The sequence below is a fragment of the Phaseolus vulgaris genome, chromosome 1 (genome assembly GCF_051622355.1).
Source record: "Phaseolus vulgaris cultivar YP4 chromosome 1, ASM5162235v1, whole genome shotgun sequence".
Taxonomy (NCBI): domain Eukaryota; kingdom Viridiplantae; phylum Streptophyta; class Magnoliopsida; order Fabales; family Fabaceae; genus Phaseolus; species Phaseolus vulgaris.
The window spans coordinates 7,960,948-7,974,818 of record NC_143498.1 but is presented as its reverse complement, the minus strand read 5'-3'; the positions used below and the strand labels follow the sequence as shown (position 1 = coordinate 7,974,818).

General features: G+C 32.4%; 1 protein-coding gene across 4 annotated transcripts; it reads right to left on the bottom strand.

Moving 5' to 3' along the window:
• Positions 1-3,127: 3,127 nt before the first annotated feature.
• ACDO1 (Protein kinase superfamily protein) lies at positions 3,128-13,509 on the bottom strand. Of its 4 annotated transcripts, none has more exons than XM_068615610.2 (14): positions 12,975-13,509; positions 10,212-10,418; positions 10,052-10,141; positions 9,797-9,943; positions 9,100-9,264; positions 8,808-8,948; positions 8,532-8,711; positions 7,733-7,928; positions 7,003-7,130; positions 6,657-6,728; positions 4,507-4,619; positions 4,269-4,407; positions 4,115-4,184; positions 3,128-3,563 (listed from the first exon to the last, which is right to left on the bottom strand). In XM_068615610.2, the coding sequence occupies exons 1-14, from the start codon at positions 13,239-13,241 to the stop codon at positions 3,499-3,501; spliced, it is 1,980 nt and encodes a 659-aa protein (XP_068471711.1). In that variant the 5' UTR covers positions 13,242-13,509; the 3' UTR covers positions 3,128-3,498. The 4 variants fall into 4 exon arrangements, with proteins under 4 accessions (XP_068471711.1, XP_068471712.1, XP_068471713.1 ...); XM_068615611.2 differs by having other exon boundaries at positions 12,971-13,382; XM_068615612.2 differs by having other exon boundaries at positions 10,052-10,127; positions 12,975-13,382.
• Positions 13,510-13,871: the final 362 nt, after the last annotated feature.

The window sequence follows — 13,871 nt, the reverse complement described above, 5'->3', positions numbered from 1 at the left end:
TGAGTTCATATCTAGAGTAATCATGTTAAAGCCTGACTCACCGACGGACGTGGTTACAACCAATAACTGTAGTCTTTCTGAAAGTGGTTATCACGGTCGAGAAGAGGCAAACCAAGATTTTATTTATGTTTATATTTGTCTTTTCACTGACCTTCATAATTTCCTTCATTTTGATGAGTTTACAATGGGAGTCCTTAGGATTCTCAATGTAGCTCTGACCCAGCTCCACCATAATTCTTGGGTTGCGTTGCAAGTCTTTCAGTTGATTTGTGACTTGTTCTGACTGAGGTCGTCTCCTCGGTCTTTCTTTTTTTTGTTATAACTCTCATCCAGCTAATCCTGTGGGTTGGCTTTCTCTATCAAGTCATCTGGATAGTATACTTTTTACTCCTTTTACTTCTTCGTATAAAAACTTTAAAGGTAGATACTTCAAGCTTTTTATAGAAGCAAACAGGAAACCTTATTTTTATGATGTCGAGAGAAAACCAAAATTTCCTTTTTACTGGATTTGGTCTCCCACCCAATATAAGTATTGACCAAGGTCGTTTATGCTCTTCAAGGCAAAGAAAAGAAATTTTCTCTATTTTTGTCCAACTTTATTTATAGACATAATGGCTCAAACCACTCTCTTCCAAAGGGGCTATCGAGCTTGTTGGTGGGTATTTTTTTGTTGGAAAAGATTTTCTTGACATCCAAAAAGTAAAAAACTTACACTTGACATTATTATAATAATATAATAATTTTTTAAATTAAAAAAAAATATATATATATATATAATTAAAATATTAATATTTTGATATGTAGTGAATGTTTGACACTCTGTTATGTGTGTTATGTGTATGGTGTTAACGTATCATCACCTTTTTTGTTGGTTGATTTACTTTGAAATGTGTAAACATAGTAATGAAGTGTTGATGTGGCTAGAGGCATGCAACTCATCATATTGATTAAATTTGAAGCATAACGTGAAGGGTATGAACCACATTATTGTTTTTTGTTGACTTTGTGTTGGTCAATTTTGCTACCATCTGAATTTGTTTGTTTTATTCTTTGTTTCTACAACTTGGCTATATATCTTTGGAGCAATGATTATTATTATCACACATCATCTAAGTAATAGCGTTGCACTTCCTCACAATTATGTCCCTTTCTATCAACCTCAATCTTAATATTTTTCCCACTTGACCCTAAAGGCTACATATCTTTAGAACATTAGAAGAAAAAAACTCTAGAAATAATATTCCTTAAAATTAAATTGCACTTAAGCAAGATTAATAAGCTAGTCCATCCTAGAACCGTTGCTTCTAATTAAATGAATAATAAATTAAAATAAATTTCGAAATATCTATATCATCCTTTAAAAGAAAACAAACACTTAAATTCAAATGTTTTATTTCTTATTGATAATCATTACTTTTTTTAAATACATTTTACTAGTTTTAAAATAATTCTTTTTATAACTTAATCCTAATTTTAAATTACACTATCCAAAATGCATTTTTAATTAGAAATATATTTTGAATTAAACAATTAAAATAGTCAAATAAAGATTAATTCCAGATTTTGGAATCCCACAAATATATAGATCATTCAATATATGAAAGGTATTTTTGATATTTCTCATTATCCATGGAAGTGGTGGATAAAAAAAACAGGGAGTACGAGAAGCAAAAGCCTAAATGGAATAGTACAAAAGAACCAAAACAAAAATTTGAGGGAAGAATGAAAACAAATTGGCAATTGCTTCCTGCGACCTTTTTAACCTGCTGTTTTATGTGAAATAATAAAAATATTTTTTTTTATTTTTTAAATAAGAGGGGTTGTAGATCAAAATACAGTCTTTGAATTTGATATTTCAAAAATATATTTTCAGATTTTGATTTCCAGAAATTTTCTTTTAGAATTCTTTTTCTAGAATTTCTAGATTTCTTTTTCTGGAATCTCCTCCGGAATTTCTGGATTTTATTTTTTGGTTATTTTTTCATAATGTATTTTTTGTATTTTAGAAGTGTTTTTCTGAAATATGAATTTAGTTTTTCAATTCTATTCTAGAATTTCATTCATGGAACACAAATCTATTCTAAAAAAATTTAAAATGTATTTTTTAATTCTAGATTTTTAATTACGAAATGAAAAATAATTTTGGAAATTCAAAAATTGATTGGGTGCAGATAAAAAATCATCAGGTGCAGGAAGTTTGGGCCAAACAAATTCAACCTTAGGCCCACAATGGCCGATATAATTTCAAAGTAATTGAGGACAATTTCTTTCAGAACGCCCATATTTTCTTCTTATATACATATGAGAAAAGTCCAATTTTGTCCATGAGTCAAACATATTTCAAAGTGCATAATCCAAAAATTCATTCGAAATTATGAAATACAAAAATTCTAAATTACATGATCCAAAATATGTTTCAAAATTATACAATTCAAAATATATATAGATTGCATAATTCAAAAAATACATTCCACACAATATACATATATATATATATATGTATATATATATATATAAAATGAATTATACAATTTGAAATGTATTTTCTTATACAGTTTAAACCTTAATCAATGTAGAATAAAAACATTTTAAAGAGTTATTCTCAAATAAAAATTATCCTTAAGTAAAAACAATTTTAAGAATATTTATCTCACTGAACCATGCATCTTACTCGAATCATATATTATGGAGGATTAATTTTACTTTGTAATACTTTTGAAATATATTTGTATTTTTTTAATTGTAAGTTAAATTGGACTAGTCCAAATTTTGTTTCTCAAACATTTGAAATAGCTCTCCTTTTACCATTTCACATACTTGATTTTCCTCACCATTTAGCTATTTCAAATTCAATTCATCGTTTCCACTTTTATTCCTAAATACTTCTATGGTGACTCAATCAATTTTAAAAAGCAAAGAATAAAATTAAAATAATCCAAAGCTAATTCAGTACCAAAAATCAATACCAACTCAATGGATAAGTTAAGTTGGATTTCAACAGATCGCTTAAAATATTTAAGCGAAAGCATTTGAGTTGGTCAATCTGGGTTCATGCGTATGAATGTGAACACTCTTACTTGAAAGTCACGCTAACTGAATGACCATATAAAATTGTTTTAACAGTGGATGAACATTAAACTTTTTCTTTAAGCCATTCATAATTATAATGATTTTTACTAGTTGATATTACATTTCTTTCACCAACAGTATTATAATAAAACATCAGCTAGATTTATACAATAAATAAAGTTGAAGGAGGCTAAATGACTGTATCCATTTTTTGGACTTTCCCCGTGAAATTACAACATGATATTTACTGAACAAATTAATGTTTCCTAGACAAATGTAGTACTGATTTTGTATACACATTCATTCAAAAATTTATATATAGTAAACCTTGGGCACTATAATAAAGAAAGAATTGAGAGAAAATATAGAAGATGTGTAAAGTATACTCATCTGACTAAACCAGTATGTGCAGGCAGCCCAAAGATTTAGCTATCTATCAGACAAGATTGACTCACTCCATGAAAGTAGGAGATCCCTGACAACTGTTGGTAAGTCTGCGGAAAAAAGATATCATATTAAGCATGCATCATGCAGTCATAAGTATTGGTAGATTGATTGTGCTAAAAGATATAATCAAGTCTTCGAAGAATTTTTTTCATACAACTTTTTATTAGGCTTTGGTTTGGTTATCTTAAAAGTTATATCTTAAATGTAAATCTTTAATCACATATGGTAAGTTTGTTGACCTTTAAAATGACAATCTCAAACTTTTTACCATAATTTATGATTGGTAGAGTGAGTGAAATTTTAACAAAGAAATTAAACTTGTTTATTCATTCTCAAATCCCTTTAAATATCACGACTTATCGATTTCATCTCTTTAAATATCACACATTTTGCATTTCTTTCCTCATTTTTCAGAGCCATGCAGACACTCAACGGATAAACCAAATAAAATCTAACATAGTGACTATATGGGAACAAAAAACTACGAGATCTAAATAAGAACTTAAAAATGAGGGAGCAAATGATAAAATCGTGATATTTTGAGGCATAATTAAGTTTAGTTGAATTAAATCAATTTCAAGTTTCACTAGATCTTTACCTCTAGCTACTTCTACGGCCACAGAAGGGACGTCTATCTGATCTTCAACCAACCTATACACATCAACAAGCTGTAGAGAATACGAGTCAGAATTCTCCAGCACAGAATTAAGGACCTTTAGGGGAGTGGAAAGGGTCATACTATTAACACAAACCTCTTCAATATGAAGCTTTGAATCCTCAGTCAAAGCAAGAAAAAGTTGTCTACGTATCCCTTCATCGACAAAGAAAAGGCGAGCTCCATCTTTGATTGTGTCAGTGAGGTCCAATTTTCTTTCAACTTTCTGGATTTGCCTGTATGGATGTGCCTCTAATGAATATTACTGAATGACTTAAAAGTAAAACAAACATGCAGGTTTTTTTGTCAATGATAATGTTTTAAGAAATACGAACGTGTCTTTCACTTTCAATGCTGGATTGTTACTCATTTTCGCCACATTTTCCTTTGCAAGAACAATAAGGTTTTCAAGCCGTTTCCACTGGAAAAGACCATCTTTGAATAGAACCTGAAACAAAAAAGTATATCAACTGAGGAGCAGCATAAGTTTACAATTACATAGCATAGATTAAGTTAGTATTCAGAGTCTTAGAAGAAGACAGAATTACAAAAATACTTTGATTGGAATTTGGATTAATTTTTGTTTGCTACTTAATACGTGATAAAGATATCTCTCAGATAGTGCGAAAATTTCACAAAGAGGTCATGTGGCTTGACGGAGGTAGCAGAGTTTCCAGGCGCGGAAATTTCAAGAATTTCAAATCTAAAAAAATATTTATAACCTACACTCAAAAAGATTATAGATTATATAATTTATATAATCGATTATCATTTTAATATTTACATTTTTATAATAAATAAGTAAAAAATATTAAAATAATGCATTAAATAAATTAAATTATTCTAAAATAATTTTAAATTTTCATTTTACAAATTATTTTTTTAAATATATTAATATACAAAAAAAAATTATTATACTATAGCAATCAAATCATATACTCTTTTCACTCAAATTCACTTTCTTTTTCATAATTCAAACAAACTTACTTTCCACTCTTTTTCCTATCAAATATAACATTTTACTCTCCCCCAAATCCATCTCCAAATTCAAACAAAGCCTTAAAGAAAAGGCTGAAAAAAGAAAGATTTATTGATTCTGTTCAAATATATTATGCGATTAAGTTGGTATTTCTATCTCTCATATGCTGACTGAAAATTTCACATAGAGGTCTACTGTTCTTTGACCCAGGTAGCTGAGGGAAGAGAGAAAATGGACAGAACTTTACAGCAAATTAAACTACCATACCTGACCCAACTGTATAAACATTTAAAGAAAAGGGTAAAAAAAAGAGAAAATTTAAGCCCCTCTTTTTGTGTTGCGGATGGAAATGTGAGAATTTATGTGGTTTGTTTTCAATGATTTAAAAAGACTTGCAAGGATGAAAGAGAGGTGGGCTTTCCTCAATTAAAACATTAAACCGATGAGATTTGAGAAGTCAGCTCTTCATGAGAGAGAAAAAATAAATATATATTTTAATATATATTTTTATTTTGAAATATAACCTTTTTATTTATTAAATTTTTTATTTAAAATTTGTTTTAATTCTAATTTGTATTTATATCAAATTAATTTTTAAAAATAATATTATATCAATCAAATCATTCGCAACAAAATTCTTCATTTTCATTTTCTTAATCCACTTTTCCTTCATTTTTTCCCATTTCCATTTCCTCAAACTCACCTCCTTAGTCCAACCACACCCTTATTGATTCCGTTCCAATATATTATGCCGATAGATCCATAAAAAATGGTAAAGTTGGTATTTCTCTTTTTTGCACTATCAAGGCAAGGGTTGCAAATCAGTGTCTGGAAGCATATATCCACTATAGAGGCTAGAGTAGCAAAAGCGTCTTGAAAACAGTTTTGATAGGTAGTGGGACTCAACATCTTTGAATCGGGATACCACAGACTCAAGATACTTACGATACGGTTGTAACTTCGAACCAAGAGTCCTATAATTACCTTTGATTCCGTCCATTTAGGTAGTTCATAGCAGCTAGAGACCTAGGTCCTAGCCCACAGTTAAAGTATGCGTGACAGGGAATACAATACCAGAAGATTCACTATTCGATAAGCCGATATAACAAAATCACCTTTCACCACTATAACACAGATGATGTAAGATACCGGATTAAAGACACCAAAAGACATTATGCCACAGTGTACAAATCTAGCTATCTGCTTCAAAATTAAACCCATCGTGTCAAACTACCATTTTCTCCAATGGCCGTTATAAAGCCATATCCTTAGCTTATGAATTCAAATATAGCAATTAAAATGGTTTTACTTCATGGAAGTATGTCACTATGGGACCCCTTTGTCATCTTTCATTCCCAATCTTTTTACCTAATATGATACTTGAAATTGTTTCAATATTTTAAATATAGGTCGGCACAAATAAGCTTCTTTTAATTTGAGGATTATAAATTATTCAGAATAATATTTATACGCATAAAAGATGCATTTTGAACATAATTTACTAACCTGTATGAGACGTTCACGTAGAGCTGGATTAGGGTCAGTCAGTAGTCGCTTAGCCACATAAGGATAGGCAACCTATTTGAAATACTGGTGATCATTAGACTGAAAAATAATGTATGGGGGTACAGAATGCAAAACCCAAAAAATAAGGGACGACACAGTTTCTCAAACTGATTCATTTACAATAATGAACAACAAAAGGATTTAGAACTTTACTACCTTTGATACCATATATTATACAGCTTTCTTTCTTCTGATGCAACTTAAAAAATTGCCTTATAAAAATAAGTAGCATGCAGTTATCAAATAAACTTGAAATCTGGACAAGTCAGAAAAATGGAGTCTTTACCTCAAGAAATTTGAAGTCAGGTTTCAGCGTAAAACAGATGCCTTCTTGGGTCAATAAGGATCGAATTACAAGTGAAAACCTTTCTGGGATTCGAATGGGATAATTGTAAACCAACTGGTTAAACTTTCCTGCAGTATATTTCATTAAAATTTGATCAAGGCGTGAAAAAAATTGAAATCTAAATGCAATTAACATGTTCCTAGAATACAAGAAATTTGAAAAACCAAACTTAATCACTATAGAGATACTAAGAGTTATGTGCATGTTTGGTTTGACGTTGGAACAAACTAAATGTGGATCCATGATATATATAAACTAAAACTACTTTGAGTTTCCGCATCCAAAAAGGATACGAAGCTAAAATGCCAAACCAAACATGGACTTCAGTGTAAATAAAAAGTAATTAGTTTTTTATTCCTGTATACGAGAACAGATTTAGTCCTCCATAAATATGATGACAACCTCCATAAAGTCCACTGAGGGAAAATGTGGCATTAAGAGATAAGGATAAGATGGAATGATATAGCCAAGCAGCTTGCAACTACAAGTCAATATCTCTTCATGTTCCAACAGTATTCATTGTGGCTTTTTACTTTAACTACCCCATTTAACAACACAAGAAAATTCAATCTCAAATTAGAAAATTTATTTCATCGAGCATTGGAAGTTAGGTCAAATGGTCACATTATAGTAATGGCTATTTATATCAAATAATCAGGAAGATGCCTACCAGTGACGCTACGAAAATTGAAATCTGAGAGTCCTTTTCCGGCAGAGTTCTGCCAAATTGCTTCCAATGCAGGAATTATGGGATTGACATCAGTCCCTGGTGTCAGGAAGCCTAATCTGGTGAAATCATTAGCCATTTCGGCATAGTCCTCATTCACAGCGTGGACAACAGCATCAATTAAAATCTGTTTATTTTGCTGAAGAAATGGAAACAGATCACTGTGTTGTCAGCCGCGAAAAAAGCATGAAGAACGAATCAAAGAAAATTTGACAGTGCGGAAAGTTTAATGTTTAATATTCTTTTTATTTTTTGTGTTTTATATTTTCTCTTTTTGCACTTTCCCTTTAAATACATCTTAGTGAACAGAAAATCAACCGAAACTACTGTGAAATCGTGTTAATGGGGGAAGTATAGAGAACAGAAATATTAACACGATTTCACAGCAGTTTTGCATTAAGACAAATGATATTCTTCTCTCACATCAAAGAAAGGTAAGGGAGATCATATTCATTACAACAAAATGACATGTACAGGCAACATGTGGGTTTAAACTAACATGTATGATAGCTTTAGGCATATGATGCAATGGCAAAAATTATCAGAGATGAAGATAAACAAAGGCCTGGTTGGTTAGTCCACCTACTTCTGTGTGACGTAAATCCACATTTGCCTGATGGATGAATGCAACTAAACATTTCATTATATGCCATTATTTTGTAGCACACCAAAACAATAATTGATTGGTCAGAGTGAAAAAGTAATGGTCATTGGCCTACATGCTGGCCATATGAAGAATTACCTGACTGAGAACAGCAACATTGCCAAAGTCCACATATGCAATTCGCCCATCTCGCATGGCAAAAATATTTCCAGGGTGAGGGTCTCCATGAAATAATCCAAATTCCAACAATTGTCGTAGGGCAGCACTCACTCCAATTGTTAAAAATCCATCAACATCAAGACCAGCTTCTTTTATAGCCTGATTCACAGGAGAATTATTATCCACGAGACAACAAACCATACTGCTTCAAAAAGATACACATAGTATTATCATCCCTAGTCCAAATAAACAAACCTGTGGATTGGTGCACCTGATACCATCAATCCATTCCATTACCAGCACACGTGGACCAGAAAATTGTTTGTAAACCCTGGGAATTTTGACAGTAGGGTCATTTTTAAAATTCTCAAGAAAGTCTTCAAGATTTCGGGCTTCCTGAAATAGATAGAGAAATCAGTAAATTTGTTTACAACAAATATAAAGTGAAAGACGCTCAAAATGCCAAGAAGCACATACTGGGGGCATTGATAAGTTCAAAAAACCCATTAAACTACCATGACAAACTCAAGGCAGTACTTAAAGTTACCAGGGTATAATCAAGCTCTTCCAAAAGCTTTTCACCAAATTCATCAACAATCAGCTCAGCATTACATCCCAGTTTCTGTATACTGATGCCATTTAAGAATGAAGCCAAAGTGCGGAATAGGAAAAGATCCCGATATATAATGGGCTCTATCCCAGGCCTCTGAACCTGCAAGAATAAAAATGTCTTCAGAATTGATTTAATATTGATCTAAAACTTTATGCTTTCCCCTTTGTTTATATTTTAGCAATACATTTGAGCACTTTAACCATATAAAACCATATAAATGTTTCAGTTAAAGCCATATATGACAAAAATAATTAGTAAAACGTCAAAACAAGTGGAAACTCGGAAGAAGGAAAAAGTCATAAATCATATATCACTAAATCACTAAATATGGACAAAGAGTCATATACATTTGGGAAAAAAAAATGAAGTCTACTGATTGGGAACAGTATGGATAATAACAATGAATCAACAGAACAAAATAAATATGTAAAACTGTTGTCATTGTCAACACATTGCTTTTAGCAAGAAATTCAGGTCACCACAGGAAATTAAACTGTTAAAGGCAATGACTTAGATGCAGCAAAAAAGAAGATTAAACAAAATAATTTAGCGGATAATTTGAAAAACTTTTAGCTAATCAAGCAATGCAAAATGAAAACAGAGTTATAATACAAGGTGAGATAAATAAAACCTTGATAGCAACATCCTCGCCAGTGGCACGTAATGTTGCTCGGTAAACTTGACCTAAACTTGCAGCTGCTATTGTCTCTGATGAGATTTTGCTAAAAACAGCTTCAAGGGGTTGACCCAGATCCTCCTCTATGATTCTGAAGGCAATCTACAACATTTTTAGGTCATTCATCAGAATTATAATGTCCATGGTATGCTAAAAGCTTAGCATAAATAGAATTAACAAATACAGTTGATGCACAGTGGTAACTTTTACTTGATTGGGAAATGAAGGAACATCATCTTGAAGGATGCAGAGTTCATTCATATAATCTTCTCGAATGATATCTGGCCTGTTTGCGAGGACCTGTCAAACAAATGATATCAACTCCCTAAACTAACCATTGCAGGGATGAGAACAAAACTGCACAACACACCTGACCAGCTTTAATAAAGGAAGGCCCCAGATCACACAAGAGGTTCCTAAGCTGTCGAGCACGATATGGAACAACCTCTTCATCCCTTCCAACCAGGAAATCGTACACCAAGTTAGACCAGTACAAACCCAGATTCCAAACTATCTCCACTCCCCGCAACATAAGTGACAAAGTGGATCCTCTTGATTCTAAAACCTTATTCCTCACCTAATAAGCACAAGGAAAATGTCATCAAATTTAGGTAGCTCTAAATTAGAAAGAACCATGCAGTAGATTGGCATGCTTTGGTTTTCTCTGGCTTAAAAAAGCTACCATCCCTCTAAAAAACGGGATACTGAACCTCATTTATGACAAAACTTATGTCCATTTTATAGTAGCATGTGTAACACACTTGTCAGTAGTCATGCAGATAATCTGAAGTTTAACATCTTATACCGTACAGTATAGTCTAAAATAAATTACTTTAACATCTTCTCAGTTAGGCAAATACCCCTTTCATTTGGATTTGGATTCTGGAACAATGAGTTAAATCCCAGATAGAACAATGTTCTAAATCCCAGATAGCAGCGAGTAGCGGCTGCTCCAAAAATGCTATAACAAGATACCCACTATTCTGAATAATTTTAGAATTTACATATTGTATAATATATACATATAAATTCTCAAAAATGATGAAATTTACTTAATAACATTCATGATTAACAATAAAAAGTCATAGATGTCTCAAACAATACATACAAGTAAATGCCAACAAAAGCCAAATACAAGGTCCTTAGAAGTTAGATCAGAATTATAAGTCAAAATCTTCGAATCAATTCTTCTTTATCAATTTCACTATCATTTACTTCTATAATATTTCAATTTTGGAATTAAAATCCCAAAAATAGCCTTCCATAAAAACCCTGATGTCCCAGTTCTGAGGTATTTCTTGGAATCAACACATAGTGGCACTACACTAAACCACTCTGTTACCGAAGCCCCTGTAGTTGGCAGGGGCCAACTCTGCACTGCTATAATGCGTTATTTAAAACCTTGTTCTCAAAAGTAAGAAAAAGGGTGTTATTCATAGGGAAAATAGTTGCAAAGTTGACAATCCCATGGATAAAAATAAATAGATAGTAAGAATCCACACATTAACTCTTTACTAGCTAACGTTTAACCATCTAAATCCAAGACCTCGGAGTACTATGATAAAGTAACTTTGTCTAGCACCCAAAAACTAAACTATAAACTTTCATATAAAGCAAAAGGTATGCAGAAGCATCACTATCTGAAGGGAGATTCCAACTAGGTTAGCACCTCTATTCTATGTAGCACACAGACACTGATACGACATGAACACGGACACGGAGATACGTATAGTCTCTAAAATGTAGCACACGGGGACACGGATCCATATATTATATAATTATGAATTATATAAATTGATAACAAAGATGTATATGCACAAATATGTTTCAGTTTTTTTTGTAACAAAAAGATGTTTCTCATGACTAGTTCAAAAGGATTTGTTGCTTATTTTCATAATCATAATAAAAATTTATTAAAAGTATTTCTCCTTTTTAAAATTGTGTTAGAACTGTGCTAAAATTGTCAAAAATCCAACAAATATTTTTTGAATTTGACACTTCACGGATGCATGTCATACGTGTCTTACGAGTGTTAGTTTCTGATACATGTGTCCGACACGGACACGCCATTTAAGAGGCGTGTTCGAGCCTCATAGCCTCCAATCCAACCCTGTGAATCATGCGATGAAATAAACATTCCTAAAACTAGGTTACTTTTAACCAATTGCAACTGATTCCTGGACTGTAACTAATTGTAAATGGTCACTAGTCCAAAGACACAAATGAAATTTAAGCGTCACATACAATGAGTAATAAATACACGCATCCATTTAAATTCAAAAAAAAAAGTAGCCTATGAAATAATCATGACAGTATGTTATCACGTACCTTACCAAACAGTTTAAATCCATGAAATTATGAAAATAAGACCTATAACGACTGATTTTCAATAACTTTACTGCTATATATTTTGTGACTAATTAAACATGTGTTTGTAAGTTGGATGACAATGTTGATTGTTAACATGGCTAAATAATGTATACAAGTAGGGAGCAACTTTTGGAGTTGAGTTAAACTCAAATTAAAATTCTAAGATAGTGTCAGTAGTTAAAATTAAGCCTATAAGAACAACCGTTATTAACTCATAATTGGACCACATGCACATATCTAGTCTTGCAAACTTCACAATCAAAATGTCCGGTACAAACCATGCAAATCCCATATTAACTAGTTCAACTCATGGACTAGATTTTGAAGTTGAATCAGGTCAAACCCAAATTCTAAAAGACTAGTTTAATGAATAGGCCAGATACAACTCCAGTTGCAAATGAAAAAAGGCGGTATCACCGATGCTTGCCATAGCTGCTTCAAAACTAAAGGCGTGTCCGGAGACCAATTTGATCATGATGAACGGAAGTTTTAGCCTATGTTTGGATTAAAGTTTGGAAAATACTCTTACAAATTCAAATGCACTAAATGAAGGAGAAATTTGTTAATTTGAGAGTAAATACAACACGTTTGCACTCTCCCAACTTTAATGCAAACACGCACCTACACTTTCCAGTGAATAAACTTATGATGACACGGGTTTAGTTGAACCTAACTGATATCCTAACACTTCAAAAAATGATATCCAAAAAACGAGGCACTTAAAACGCAGAGAGAGAAAGAGAGAGGTTGAATGCGTACGTACGATCTCGGGCGAGTACTTGCGGAAAGGGATGCAGACGCCACGCTCGATGTCGAGCTGCTCCAGCGCAGAGCTGCTCACTCCCTGCAGCGACCTCGAAACGGCGCCGTTCGTCGCGGCGGAACTCGAAACCCGCAAGCGCTGGGCCTTCTTCGCTCGCCGAAGCGAAGATGGAGCAATCGAATCCAGGGTTCGCGGCGGCAACAGCCGAGTGTCGCGACGGAGAAGGTGAGGAACCGTGCACGAGGAGCTCGCGTAGATGGAATCCATGGATGAGCGAAACCTAAATCAAAGCTGAAAGCCTTAAACTGGGAGCATTTGCAGGTGATTAGAGAGTTGAGATTTCAGAGTAGATGAAGAACCGAATTGGGGCTCTGAAATTTTGGTTTTCCATTAAAACACGCATGTAATAAAAGAATGTGGTGTTGCAAAGAAGAGAAGAAAAGCACTTTGCGGGTTCTGTGGTCCACGTGGCCGAACCAAACATAACCACATCCACATTTTTTCCTTAGATCGAAAAGTGTAAATTTATGTGGACACTTTTTGTGCTGTGTTGGCTACTTATCTAACTATATTTTTTAGTTTCGATTATTTTCATTTATGTAACTAGTGGGATAGCGAAGGAGATAAACTTTATTTGTTATATTACAAATAATTAATTATTAAAAAACTGTAATGTTATCACATTAAAAACTATTTAAAAGATTTTTTAAAAATTGTAAAAAAATAACTAAGTAAAAGAGTTTATAGTCTAGACAGATTTATATGAACAATGTTTAATTAATTTAACTTTTTTATCATAGTAATTTAAATATTAATACATTTTATGCTGAATGTTTTATGGTATTTCATTCTACAATTTAAATACTAAGTGTTTTTTATGTAAATATTAACATGATT